The 14,069-nt window shown below is 33.3% G+C and overlaps 1 protein-coding gene across 1 annotated transcript in view; it reads right to left on the bottom strand.

Annotated features, from left to right (window-relative positions):
• LOC115876239 (fringe glycosyltransferase) overlaps positions 1-14,069 on the bottom strand; it is a gene marked incomplete at its 3' end in the record, with an annotated part of 299,652 nt that overhangs the window by 246,303 nt on the left and 39,280 nt on the right. The window contains exon 3 of the mRNA XM_030891943.1: positions 9,820-9,868. Within this exon, the coding sequence (XP_030747803.1) occupies positions 9,820-9,868 (49 nt within the window). The remainder of the gene's footprint in view (positions 1-9,819; positions 9,869-14,069) is intronic.

Below are 14,069 nucleotides of genomic sequence, written 5' to 3'. Positions count from 1 at the left end.
ACAGCTAAAGCGTTGTTCGCAATACTGCCAAACGTTCGGGGCCCAACACCAGCAAAGAGAAGAGTGTTAGCACCTGTGTGGAACGAAGCAACCAATATGCACGTAAATAAAAAAAACCTGAAGGTGCACAGAGAGTCATGGCTTTGAGGGTCTACTCGGCGTATCGGACAACTTCAACTGAGGCAGCCTTGGTGATATCGGGTCTGGTGCCCTTGCATCTTCTCTCAAGAGAAAGAGAACGACTCTTTCTCAAGGGTGAAGTACAAACCAGGGCAAGCAGAGAGATGGAGAGAGTGCACAGTGCAGAAGTGGCACAGTGCACAGTGCAGGCACAGTGCAGCAGTGGCAGGCAGAATGGGAAGTACCACAAAAAGGAAGATGGACATATAAGCTCATCCCAAATATAAATATGTGGATTAAAAGAAAGCATGGAGAGGTAAACTTCTATCTTACTCAAATATTGAGAGGCCACGAACATTTTTGGAGTTACCTGTGTAAAATTGGAAAGAGGGAAGTCGCGAAATGCCGATACTGGGCTGAACCCAATGATACTCCAGAACACACAATGTTTGCTTGGCCAAGATGGGAACAGGAAAGATGTGAGGCACGCATGACGATTGGTGGCAACATCTCCGCAGATACCTTCTTAAAATCGGTAACAGAAAGAAGAGAAAACTTTGAAGCCATCTCAAAACTGGCCCAAAATATACTAGAGGCAAAATACAGTGAAGAGCAGGGGTAATGAAAAAAAACAGTCCGGCGTCTACTTGAGGAGATGCGTCCAGCGGGTTCAGGTAGACGTGGCAGGAGCGAGGGGGTGATGTTTAGTGGGTAGCATAGATTTAGGAAGAACAGATATCACATTATGCATTTTAACCCGATCAAACATTCGGAGGTTGACTACGTACTGTAAAAACCAACTGAAATAGAGAAGGCGACATTGCCACATATCAAAAATTTGCGCCTATCTACTTAGTTTGATTTGCAGAAAAGGTGACTTTAAAACCTTCACCGGATATCAATAAATCTCAATTTCTTAATTAAATGAATAGTTTATTTTTAAAGAAGCATGCGTAATAATATGTTAACAACCAGAGGATATATGTATACGTTACTATTAAAGGACATGTTTACTGTTTAATGTGCTGAAACGTCTAGAACTATTGGCAACGTCGCTTCTAGTCCTCCAGAATGAAATGAGCCGTCCGTCCCACCACCCCTCGCGACGGCCCATGGTCCGTTATAGCGTATTACGTTTAGCTTACGGTGTGTTTGAAGTCGGAATCAAATCCGAAGTGAACTTTTCAGTGTTTTTCAGTAGTTTTTGTTTTTGTTTAATGTACATTTGAATCTGCGAATTTTCAATATGGTACGACAGTGTCAAATGTGTGGACAAATAAGCTCAAATTACCCGAATTTGTCTTTTCACAGGTAGGTATTGTTTCCGCCGCGCCGTAATCGTACATAGGCGTCCTACAAGGGAGCCTCTCACAATTAAAATAATTTCTAATTATATTTGTTGAATTTTGATCTATTAAAACAAGAACGTAGTAGCCGGTAATTGAATTATAATTCGTCTCAATTACTACCTAACTGTTGTAGATCATAACAAATTTGAATATAAACGTTACATTTGAAATTTTATTATAAGCCAGAAAGTGACATTTTTTTCTTAAAATTGCGTCCTATTTTGGTCATTATATACGATATTCTAAAGGAATTTTGCTCAACAAATAAACAAAGGTGTTTACCCGACCTTTTTTACATTTTATTGCTTTATTATATCTGCCCCTTCGGCCTTGTTTAGACAATTTTTTACCACCGTACAAATACATCGTCCTAGAGGTATTTGTACGGTGTGTTTAACTTTTTTTAGAATGGGACGAACTGTAAATAATTCTTAGGCTACTAGTTTTATACATACCTATATAGAGAGTGACCCAGGCCTCCAAAAAAGCTTTTTACCTATTACGTTTTTGGTTTGTGATTTTTATTTCAATTTTTTACATAAGATGGGGGCCATTATAACGCACATTTTCTAAATATTTTTGTCAACATACAGGGTGATTCAAACCGCAATACATATGCTTAATACAGTTCATGAAGATTAGGACATTTAACTAAAATTTGATTATCTGATGAAGCTACCTTTAAAAGTAATGGATTTGTAAATAAACGTAATAGGTATTCATTATTCTGCGACAGAAATCCCATACTGTAGCACACAGATTTTATACTTTTAATGATAAATGCCTTCTATTGCGAGACTAAAAGGCAATTGCCTCGTATCAGAGCCATCATAATACAAGAAGAAGATCGAAAGTCAAATCTTGTCTTATATTTTCAAAAGAAAACACAATTTTCTCATTAAATATTGCTTTTAGGTATAGGAAGTTATTAATAATAGAAGATTAATCAACTATTACACGGTACTTCACAGGAAGCTATCGATTGCGAACTAACTAAATCGTTACTAATTAGGTACTAATTTTGAAAAGTTCTTTTTAAGATAAAAAAAGGTAAAACTAAAACCTAAACGATCATTTGAGATTAAACGAGAAGTTCTAAATAATGTTGCCTATTCTAAACAAGAAAAATTTATTTATAAGTTAAGTTTTATAACGTTCCTAATTAAATTTGGGCGAAAAGAATATTTCTGTTTGCTGTAGGTAATTTTCTCAGGGAAAATACGTAAATAAAAATGATTTTTTAAGTCAATAAAAGTCAAAAGGACAAGTTATTCCAAAAAAGGACTGTCCTTTTCAAAAAAGGACTGTCCTTTTCAAAAAAGGACAAGTGGCAACCCTAGGTATTTCTGGAATGGAAATTTAATGGCAAATCTACAACTTTGGTTTGAAAATATGTTCCGGCCACCTATGTTTACAAAAATGTCTAAAATGTGCCTAAATGCCTCCATATTCTGAAAAAAAAAATTGAAAGAAAAGTCACCAACCACAAACCTAATATAGAACTGTTTCGGAAGCCTGAGTCACCCTGTAAATATTCAAAAGTAACTGAAAGTTTATATAGAAGTAACTGAAAGTTTAAATCGAAAATCGACGTTGGAGCGATTTTCGTAAACTACTAACGTTTCAACATAAGTATATGTGGTATAATTAAATTTAATAATTGTATTATTATATTAGACCTTATAACAAAACTCATCTGACGAAAAAGTGTTAATGTAGTATATTAATATGGAGTAAACATTTTACTAATTAATTTACTTTTACTTTACTAATTAAATTCGTTCCAAAAAACGATACGCCACTGGCCATTAGAACAATCCAAATGCGCCTAGTTGCCGGGGTCGGAAATTTTAGACTTCTCTGTCTCTTCTGTCCTTGTTTGACACATTGGAATGTTTGATACACTACCAACGAGTACTTATGAATGAGATGTTCGGTCTATCTTTATAATGTCTTTGGTGGGTAGTGTCCTCCAGGCAGCTTAAGGAGATATTGAGTCCCACACTCTGTACGTAAAGGTATTTTACACCTCCGAAAAAAAAAAATTAGGTACACCATAAATAGAAATGGTTGAATAAGCTGAAAATGATGATGATGATGAATTTAAATATTTTTTAATAGTGTGAGTATTTACCCTAACACTAGTAGCCGACATTTGATTTGTCATTATTAAACACCGTAATTCTTTTCTTATATTTATTATTTTAATGAAGTTCGTATATAGACCAGATAATATATACTATGTTATCTGTGCTGCTAACTAATTATAACTGTCTACAAGAAACTTAAAAAAAAATATTTACTACTATTTATCAATATTTTATTGATAAATAAACATAAGTATCTAACTATTTTTCACCAGCGAAATTCTAAAAATTTATATAGTTCCAATTATAACATGGTGGTTTACTGTTAAAAATGCATTTGCACTAAAAAGGGAAAATATGTTTTTGCACCAATTTATAGCCCTTGAAATAGCTGACCACTGTTCAAATTGATTTAACCGACAAAAATTCCCTCCGGATGTATTCGGTGTCGTTACTTCCTAAACCTCAGTGGTGTTCATTACGCGAATAAACTTTTTTGCCACTAAAAATGTCCTCGTTTTCAAGCAGAAAAAGGTACTTATTTGCTTTAAAGGATTTTATTTCACACTGTATTATAAAACACACCTTTATCTATATGACTTTATATAGCACTGATTTTTAAATAAATCAACTAAGACGTAAATGAAATTAGAACATCTGGGGAATCCCAAAGTATCTATTAGATTGTTTTCCGATACTTCTTGAAAAAAAGAAAAAGGAAAGATTTTCTGAAAAACCTTGTATGTGTGGAATTGATTTAGTTGCATATATTGTGTATTGCAGTAGTTCCCAAACTTATTTTTCTCGTGGGCCACTTTCAAAATTTTACTGGTTTCGGTGGACCCCCTGCTGCTACATTTCTACCACATTCTTAAAGTCGCCAAAAAATAAAAATTGTGTCACTTCTGAGTTCTGTCCCTATATTCCGATATGTAAAATAAAAACGAAAAATGGTACATTTTATATCACTTTATTTATTAAAAGAATAGAATTACAAGAAAAATATTAAGGTAATATAGGTTCAGGTCATAATTTTAATTAATGGGAAGGATGTATCTGATGGAGTGTCAGCAAACGATCAATGTTTGGCTTTATTTTTGTGAGCAATAACCGCAAATCCCCCCCGCTCTGTGATGTTTAATTTGCTCCTTTTTTTTTGTTAAGAGGTTTGTAACGGCACTAAAACTCCTTTCGACAAGGTATGACGAGGGAAAAGCTATTAAAAATTTCCTTGCGATTTCCCACAGTCCAGGATATTTTTCGGGTATTTCTGCTTGCAGCCAAAATGTTGGGTAGCCTTTTCTAAATTTCACCTTCAGCTCCTCATTAGTGCTTAGCTCGAGCAGCTCCTCTTGTAATACAACATTGGCCACTTCCGTTTCATCAAATGGATTTATGATCCATGGTGGTATATCCATCGTCAGTATATCTTCAAACCTGGTTTTGAAGTCATCATGCAGAGCACTTAAATGTTGACTGTAGGTATGGATATCCTCATCAATACATTCTACCTGCGACAAGTTTGGAAATTGAGAGAATTCGCGCCGACTAATGTTTTGCTTCATAAATTTCAATTTCCCAAGAAAAGCCGAAATTATCCCCTTTGTTTTTATTAAATTCAGGCTGTCCCCTTGTAACTGCAAGTTAATATCATTAAATTTTTTAAACAAATCTGTCAAATACGCAATGTCTGCTTTGAATTTGATCAAGTTTTCTTTTAAATCTGGATCTCTACTTTCTAAGAACTCTAATATGGAATCGAAAACAGAGTAAAATCTCGTTAAGCATGCACCTTTCGACAACCAGCGTACTTCAGTATGTAAGAGCAGTCGTTGGAAGTCTTCATCATTTTCGTCGCACAATTGAGCAAATAAACGCGTATTCAATGCATTGCTTCTGATTTTGTTGACAGCTTTTATTACAAAATGAAGAGATTGGTTCAACCTGTCACTTAAATGTTTTGCCACAAGATGTTGTCGGTGGATTACGCAATGAATAGCTGTAAGTCCTGGTATAATTCTTTTGAGATGACTTATAAACCCACGATATCGCCCGACCATTGCAGGAGCTCCGTCTGTTGCCACTGAAATAATGTTTGTAAATGGGATCGATTTTTCCGTAAAAAAATTACTCAGGACATTAAATATTGATTCGCCTTTAGTGTCAGTCTCCAAAGTTCTGGCAAATAGCAATTCTTCGTGAATTTCTTCCTCAACAATAAATCGGACATATGCCAATAGTAATGCTTCATTACTGGGTAACGTTGACTCGTCCAGTTGTATAGAAAAATGAGTTTTTTGCAGATGATTGCACAAAAAGCTTTCGATATCAGAGCTCATTTCATCAATGCGTCTTTGTACAGTATTGTTACTTAATGGAATTCTTTTTAGTACGTCAAATGGAGATTTGTGCAAAACAGTTTTTAAAACCTCTTCAACAGCGGGTAAAATTAATTGTTCTCCGATAGTGTGCGGTTTTCCAGATTTTGCTATAAGTAATGAGATATTGTAAGATGCCCGCAAGCCATCATCGTTACTTTGAGATGTTGAAGCGAACATACTGTGCATGGTGGGTCTCTTTCCATATTTTTCTTTCAATGTTTGAAAATATTTTAAATCTTTACCTATTTTATCAGTATGACACCTTTTTAGATGATCTTCGAGCTTTGATGGTTTCATAGAGTCATTGCTCAAAACTTTGTTGCATAATAGGCACATGGGCAATTGTTTGTCTGCCTCTGATGGAACAAAACCATATTTCAAATAATCGATACTATATTGTCGACATTTTTTCTTTGCTGTAGCCATGTTTCGTGTCAGTTACCTTACCTGTAAAAAAAATGTTTTAGTAACCAAGTTTTTTTCTGAATATAGGTATCACACCGCAGCCTTTGTCAGCACGCGGAAATAGAATTACGGCTTGTAAAGGGACCAACTAATAAACCGCTGAGACAAATACAGACGTTTTCACAAAACGGTATCAATTTTAAAGTACATAATTTACCACTAATTTTTAATAGTATAAATAAAAATTGGTGTACTCAGTATCGAATACTGATCATATTTGTGTAGGAAAAATAAAAGTCGAAATCCCAAAATTGTCCATAAAAACGATAACTAACATTTTATTAAATCAATGAGTTCACGCGCTCCGTGTATTTGCGTATTTTTTGTCTGCGGCTTCATTGTTAAAACGTGACAAACTGGCATCGAAGTCCAAGCCCCGCCCTTTTCCCGTCGCCCGCGCACCGCTCGCTCTTTCCGAAAAGGAATAGTTTTGATAAAATAGTTACTTCAAAACCAATTTAAAATGATTATGAAATTACTGTTTTATAAAATTAGTAGTTATTTGCAAGAAAAATTACAAAATTAATTGCTCTGCAATATTGCTTATTCGGCCTTTTTAGAGAGGCAGTGTTTCTCTCGTGAAAAACAATTGAATAAAACGTGCTGTGTTTGTCTTCAAATCGAAAGAGGACAATTAAAATATCTGTAAGTTACTAAGTTACCTATCTATACAGGCCGTTGTGATCAACCGACTAGTACACGTAAACAAAATACTTAAGTACTATAACAAAAAAAGGTAGGTTACTTACTTTTCTCCGGCACTAGCAAACACAGATATAAATTTTCTCACAACTTTTTTCCAAATTCCGCCTTTTTTCGAAATTCCGGAAACAAATGAATGCGTTTGCCTTTGGTATCAAGTATTTATAGTGGTGATCAAGTTCATGTCTGAACAAGCATTAAGCATTGTCGGGCGGATAGCGCTTTGCAAGTCTGTACACGAAATTGTACGTAATATCGAATACGCAAGTTTGGACAAGTAACAGTCGCTTGCCTTATTAAAATATTATCTGCTTAGATAGGTACTTAAAACAATGTAGGTAGGCCCTTATAAAAACTATGCTTACATTTTTGCTCTTTACTATCAAAAGCAGATAAATTTTCGTGGACCCCCATTAACATCTTATGGACCCCCATTTTTTGTTCACGCCTACGTAGACCCCCAGCAAGTCTCCCGTGGACCCCTGGGGGTCCACCTGGACCACTTTGGGAATCACTGGTGTATTGTATGCTTTATGTGTATTATGCATATACATATTATGTAGTCCGCGTAGTTTCGATTTACTTTACTGCTGTGTCAATAAAATAGGTATTAAAAATAAAATAAATGGAAATTCAAAATCAAGATTGAAACTTATTATTTGGGTGAAGAAAATACTATTTACACCAAATAACACTATTTAGCTATACAGGATGTCCGAGAAATAAATGCAAGTATTTTAAGGAGTGGTAGATCTGGCCAAAAGAAACATATTATCTTCTCTTTACCTTTTTAAAATGAACTGATAATAACCGAGTTGTCTAACTTTAAAATTTTAAAAAAATAATGGCAACAGTTTGAGAGCCGCCGGTAACAATCGATAATCAACCGAAAGTACCAAGCAATTACCAGAATCTCAGCTTGTTCGACGCCCAGTGTTGACACATCGACTAGGAAGATTTAAAAACGGCTTGGAAAATTCAGATTAAAAGTAAAAAACTTATCCAACATTAGAAAACGGGACTCCGATAGATAGTAAACCGATTTAATTAAGTAGAGCGTCGTTTTATCACTCTAGCACAACACTTTGTAAATACATTCAAATGCAATTAGGATTATTTTTTTGAGAAATCCCCCGTTTTTCTATCTCTCACTCTTGTTTTTGTGAATAAACACCAAAATAATTTATATTTCTATTTGAATATTAAAATTATTTATACAACCTTATCTTGCGTTTGCATTTTTTTTTAGTTTTGTCAGAGGTTTTTTGAGTAAAATTTCAAATAAATTAGATAACCTAAAAATTCAATCAGCTGATCTGTTTAAATGTAGGTCAAACGTAGACTATTTATACATTTATATATCTAATAGAGGGCGCTGATTGACACTGCTGAATTGAACTGATTGAAAAGCTGATAATTAATTGTCCATTATTTAGTTTTACTATACTGTAAAAAATGTATATAGAATATAGAAGACGTTGCACTATAACTTAATAGTAATGTACAATGATTAAAAACTCTACAGTGAATAAAATTAATTATCTTTTTTAATATTTTTTTGTAGAAATTTAAAAGCTGAACTTATAACTTATAAACATACAGGATGTGGATAACGTAGGATGTGCCAACATTGCATTTTCTCAAAGCACCACAAACAATTTTCCGAAAACTGAACAAGCAGCACTCAAAAGTTTTTCAATATTTTGCGGAAAATGTCAAGGAAATATAAAACTTTTAACATTTTTTTTCGCAAAAAAAACAATGGTCATGTTTCTGGGGTCGAACCAAAATGTAGAACTATACCTACTACCAGTTAAAATACTTGCACTTATTTCTGACACCCTGTATATCAGATTTGACATTGTAAAAGTAATATTTATTTACTTAAATACCGTTACTATACAGAACGAGTCTTAAATAAATACAAATATTTTTAGGAGTAGTATATTTCGACCCCAGAAACACGATTATGAGTTTTTTTTCGCGAAATGTTTTTTTTTGTAAATTGGAATTTTTTGAAAAAAAATATGGATTTTTTTAAAATTTTTAGTTAAGTAAAGTTTAGTTTAGTAGATTAACCCAGAGAAAGAAAACCCAGAAAAAATCCAGTGATTCTCAAAATTTAAGCAAAAAACATACTTTTTGGCTATTTTCAAAGTAAAATATATCGGTCATTTTGGACTTATTTGAAAAACGGTAAAGAGAAAATATGTTTCTTTTATCGAGATCTACCAGCCCTGAAAATATATGCACTTATTTAAGACTCACCCTGTATAGGCAAAATCTTTTGTTTTCCAAATATAAAAGGTCAACATATCTGGTGAATTTTAATTTTCATTTAAATTAATAATAACTTCAAATTATATAATTTTTACCTATCGAATATTAGTTTTAAAGATATGTTTTCCGACACAAATTTTCCTAAGGAACTCTGTGCGACTTAGAAAAACAATTTAAATTAATTTTCTCAAACGGTTTCCGTCCGAACGAGTCGAGATGAAATTTCGAAACTTCTCGAAAATAGGTTAATTTTAATTTCAATTTTGAATTTAAAATATGCATATCAGCATAAAATCTAATTAAGAAAGTTCTTTTTTCGAGAATCAGCAAAACCGCCCGCTTTATTAATTTACCTCTTGTACAAGGCCGGTTTCGGAAATCATTTTTAATTAAAATTTTTCACCAGAAACAACTAAAAATTAATTTAAAACTTACTGGTTCTGGTCTGGAAATCCGAGTCGTTGGTGTCAGTGAAAAGCCATGTCTGAAACAAAGAAAAATAATGTTTAGAGAGTGATAATTAGTCAGCGACCGAGCGATAATTAGTCATAAACCGAAATGTGTAATTATAATTAAGTTTTTTTAAAGGACAGTATTATAATTAATTAGGTTCCTAAATTTTATAGGCGGCCGGTATAACCAAATATCCAATGCCAATATCTTTAGATTATGAGTTACACCATCCTTTGGTTATGACTGCTCACTTGTTTGCTAAGCTATTGGCCCAGGCACGATTGGATTTAGATTTAATTTTAAACTAGAAATTATTCACAGCATAAATCGAATCCATTAAATACATACTATATGTATGTATCTATGTATATATGTAATATCTCTGCCAGATCAAATAAATAAGGAAAAGGTTTAGCACAGAATATTTCAACGCCAAAATAGAATACATGCTTCAGTTAACACTAGTTAAATAACGAGGAAACATTTACTTTACCTTTAATAACATTTTCTGTCACAATAACCAAAATGTACAAACCAAAATAACATTAATGCGTCTCAAACAGTAGTCTCAAAGCTATTTACCTAACCACCTACCTACTGTTCGTTATCTGATTTCCCTCTCCATAGTTTGCGAGTAATATTTTAACAATCAATAATTTTGTTTATGTATACAGAGTGTCTTAGAACTGAATATTTTAAATTTTAAGAAATATGTTTATTTTTAAATATAGGCGGTTCATCTCATAGTTCAAAAGATAAAGGAACTGTTCAAACCTGTTAAATTTGACATAACATTAATAATATGTTCATAATTCATTATAGCAATAAAAACATATCAAAAGTATCAAAAACACCTACGCTAATTTAATTAAAATTCAACAATATATAGGAGTGTATGAATTAATTTTCAAATAACACAATAGAGTGGTATTTCGCTCATCAGGGATGACAATCTTGGAGTCCATCAAGGAAACTTATAGGCCCATAACATAATGAACCTATTCTAATGCTCCTTTATGTGTTTATGGTTTATCTTCTTACAGCACCTGTGGGACTAATAATAACGTGGGACTATAATATTCTAACTTTTGTTTAATTTGATACCAATCGCCAGGTAATGTGGTTAACACAGTGCCGTAGGGGTGTCTAAGTAGATTAATGTAAAAAATATCATAAATTTAGACGCAATATTTTAATATTTATGATGTGATATCTAATACCCATAAAGCAATTTAACAAAGTCTGTAACTCCAAAAACTGTTACGAACGGTTAAGAACTTTATCTACATTTTATCACTTATCTTTACCGGTAATTGTAAATGACTGATACATTTTATTCAAGAGTACTCCCTTAGACTTTAACATGGAAATTAGTTTACTAAAGGTAGGTCTAAACAAGAATACCGTCTAGAAACTAAGACACTGAAATTCAATTAACTCAGTTCAAGGAAAACGTGGTATTTACGAGCCCCTTTTCCAATAAAATCCATGAAAAACGACCATTTGTCTGCCGGATGGGCCCTAACACTATAAAGTGTCTCTCAAAGTTTATGGTCTCTATCTTAGAAGTATATTATGCATAAAATGTTAGAATAGTATAGAACTAGAGACATTCTTAAATCGTAACAAAAATATCGTACACGGCAAGCACCTTTTTTTAATAAGGTTTTTTGTAACCACCGCTGTCTGTACACATCAGTCTCATCAGTCTGTACCTGTGTTATTTGTTAGCATCAGTTGTCTGATGAGGTTGTTGTCTGAACTGGTTACCTCTCTAGTCAAGAGTTTTGTTCAATTTTTTTTAAAACTCAACGCATTCTTTTCGCCATATTCATAGCACTCCTTTTTTTTACCTTTTCTATACCATTTTTTTAAATGGTTAGTTGAATTTAAATGGTTAGTTGATAATAGTTGAGTATGATGAGACTCAAAAGTTAAGAGTATTTAGACAAAACAATTTGGTGGGTGTTATAATGGATATAATGGACTGTAAGAAGCAATAGAGTCCGTTGGAAAGAACAATTGACAATACTGCTATACATTGTTGGTGGTTGCTGGAAGTATAAATATGAACACAATACTTATTACTTTTATACTGAACTGTGATATTTATAAAGGTATTGAAAAATGTATCAGAACAATTTTTCAAATAAATCAAAGATGCAGAAATATATTTGCTGAGGGAATTATGACAGTGATTTGAAATTTGAATGAATTACTTACTATTACAGTTGAAAGTTGGAACCTCTGCTGTTACTACTGCAAAATAAAACACTAATTTACCACAATACACCAAAACACTTTACTTTTGCAAAAGTAAAATTTTCGATTAAAACTGCAGATTTAATCATTTGCTGATGAAAATGTCATGGTTAGCGAAACGGGCGTCCAGCGCGAAAGTAAAGTGTTTTGGTGTATTGTGGTGAATGTTATATTTTGCTGATTTGAATAAATTACTGTCTGTCTGACTTAAATAAAATTGTTACATCTGTGCAAGTAGTCTCACACATTGTTTTCAAATTGTTGTAATAAAAGAGTTTTCTTTTTGAAGACAAAAAAACTTTCTGGCCGAGCAGAAAATGGAAATTAAGATTGTATAGGCTGTACAGGCTGGCACAAATGATACCTAATTAAGTCCAAAAGAAGGCCGAGAATCATTTATAAGGACCATTCTATATATAACCAATTTGGATGAATCAACGTAAAACTGTGTACGCATTGGTGAAGTTGTGAAGTCTGACCTTACTGTTGTCATTTTGCGGAAGACAGCATAGTGTACAAATTGCCACTTTATTTTATTAATTTTATTGGCTAGTGACTTTAAAGATGCGTCATCAGAAATTCCTATAAAGAAACTCAATAAAACTTATGGAGTTAAATAAGAGATGGACACGCTCTACGGATGATCTATAATATTTGTTAGGCAGTACAGAATCTCCATCACTGGTCTTACTGCGCGTGAAATAATTGGTGTAATATAAAAAAAGCGTAGAATAGGTAGTTGTATAAACATAAACAATATGTACTACAACGTATTTTTCTTTTCCCTCAACGCAGATTTATCCACTCCTGGATATAGATCTTTCCTATCCTATATTCTGTGCTGTGTTTAACCACCGTTTACGTTCCACTTCCTTAATGTCACTTTTTTGTAGACGTCCTACACTTCTTATAGTTTGTTACAAAGTTACGCTTTACAAAGTATTCATTAAAATAGATAATTAAATGATAGATTTTTGAAATGTTCTGGCATGTGATTGTAGGTATGTTTGATATTAATTTTGTACCCATATGAGCACTAAAAATGGGAGCACTGACTTAAAATAACACAACAAAGAACACAATATTTGGGACAACTAATACACAGCTGGGGGCTCGACTACCAGAAATCAACAGAAGAAATTAATTAAGAATTAGCATGGGGTACTTATGCAAGAAACTCAATCATATTTAAATTTAGAATGCCACTCTAAAGAAGAAAACATTCGACCAATGTGTACTAGCAGTCATGACCTATGCATGCAAAATATGGACACTTAAAACGGGCATCATAAGGAAACTGCAGGTCGCACAACGCTCAATGGAACGAAATATGCTGGGAATATCCAAGAGAGAGGGTAAAAAATATATTTTTGACTATTAATAACAATAAATAATATTTATAACCGCATAGCCAACAACAGACAACAATGGGCCCAACTACAAATAGAGTATGTGAGGAAGGTTACGACATAATTGGAATTGGTTGAATAAGATGAAAATGATGAATGTGAATTGATTAAAAAGTTTGAATTGTGTTGAAAAATGTTTGAATTGATTAAAAAGAAAAAGACCGCATACCTGGGACACATAATGCGAAACCCCAAATATCAATTCTTGCATTTGTTGATAGAAGGCAAGATCGAAGGCCGAAGGGGTATCGGAAGGAAGAAAATGTCTTGGCTGAGGAATATCAGACAGTGGACGGGGCTACTCGATGTTCAGTCGTTAATACACACCGCCCGGAACAGAGAAGCAATGGAAAATGTTATCGCAAACATCCATTAATGTATCTGCACTAGAAGAAGAAGAAGATGAATGTGATAATGAGCACTAAAATTATACTTCACTTATTAATAAAATGCTGTAAAAGATCTCTGTTATTCCACAGAAACACTGATTATAAATAATCATAACAAAATAATCCATTTTTTAATAATCCAATTTTTCAATTCTCCAGTATTAATTCTAGA

Source organism: Sitophilus oryzae, unplaced genomic scaffold (genome assembly GCF_002938485.1).
Source record: "Sitophilus oryzae breed Bouriz unplaced genomic scaffold, Soryzae_2.0 scaffold_1429_pilon_pilon, whole genome shotgun sequence".
Lineage (NCBI taxonomy): Eukaryota > Metazoa > Arthropoda > Insecta > Coleoptera > Curculionidae > Sitophilus > Sitophilus oryzae.
The sequence above is the reverse complement of the archived record's forward strand: the minus strand, read 5'-3'. Positions and strand labels throughout refer to the sequence as shown.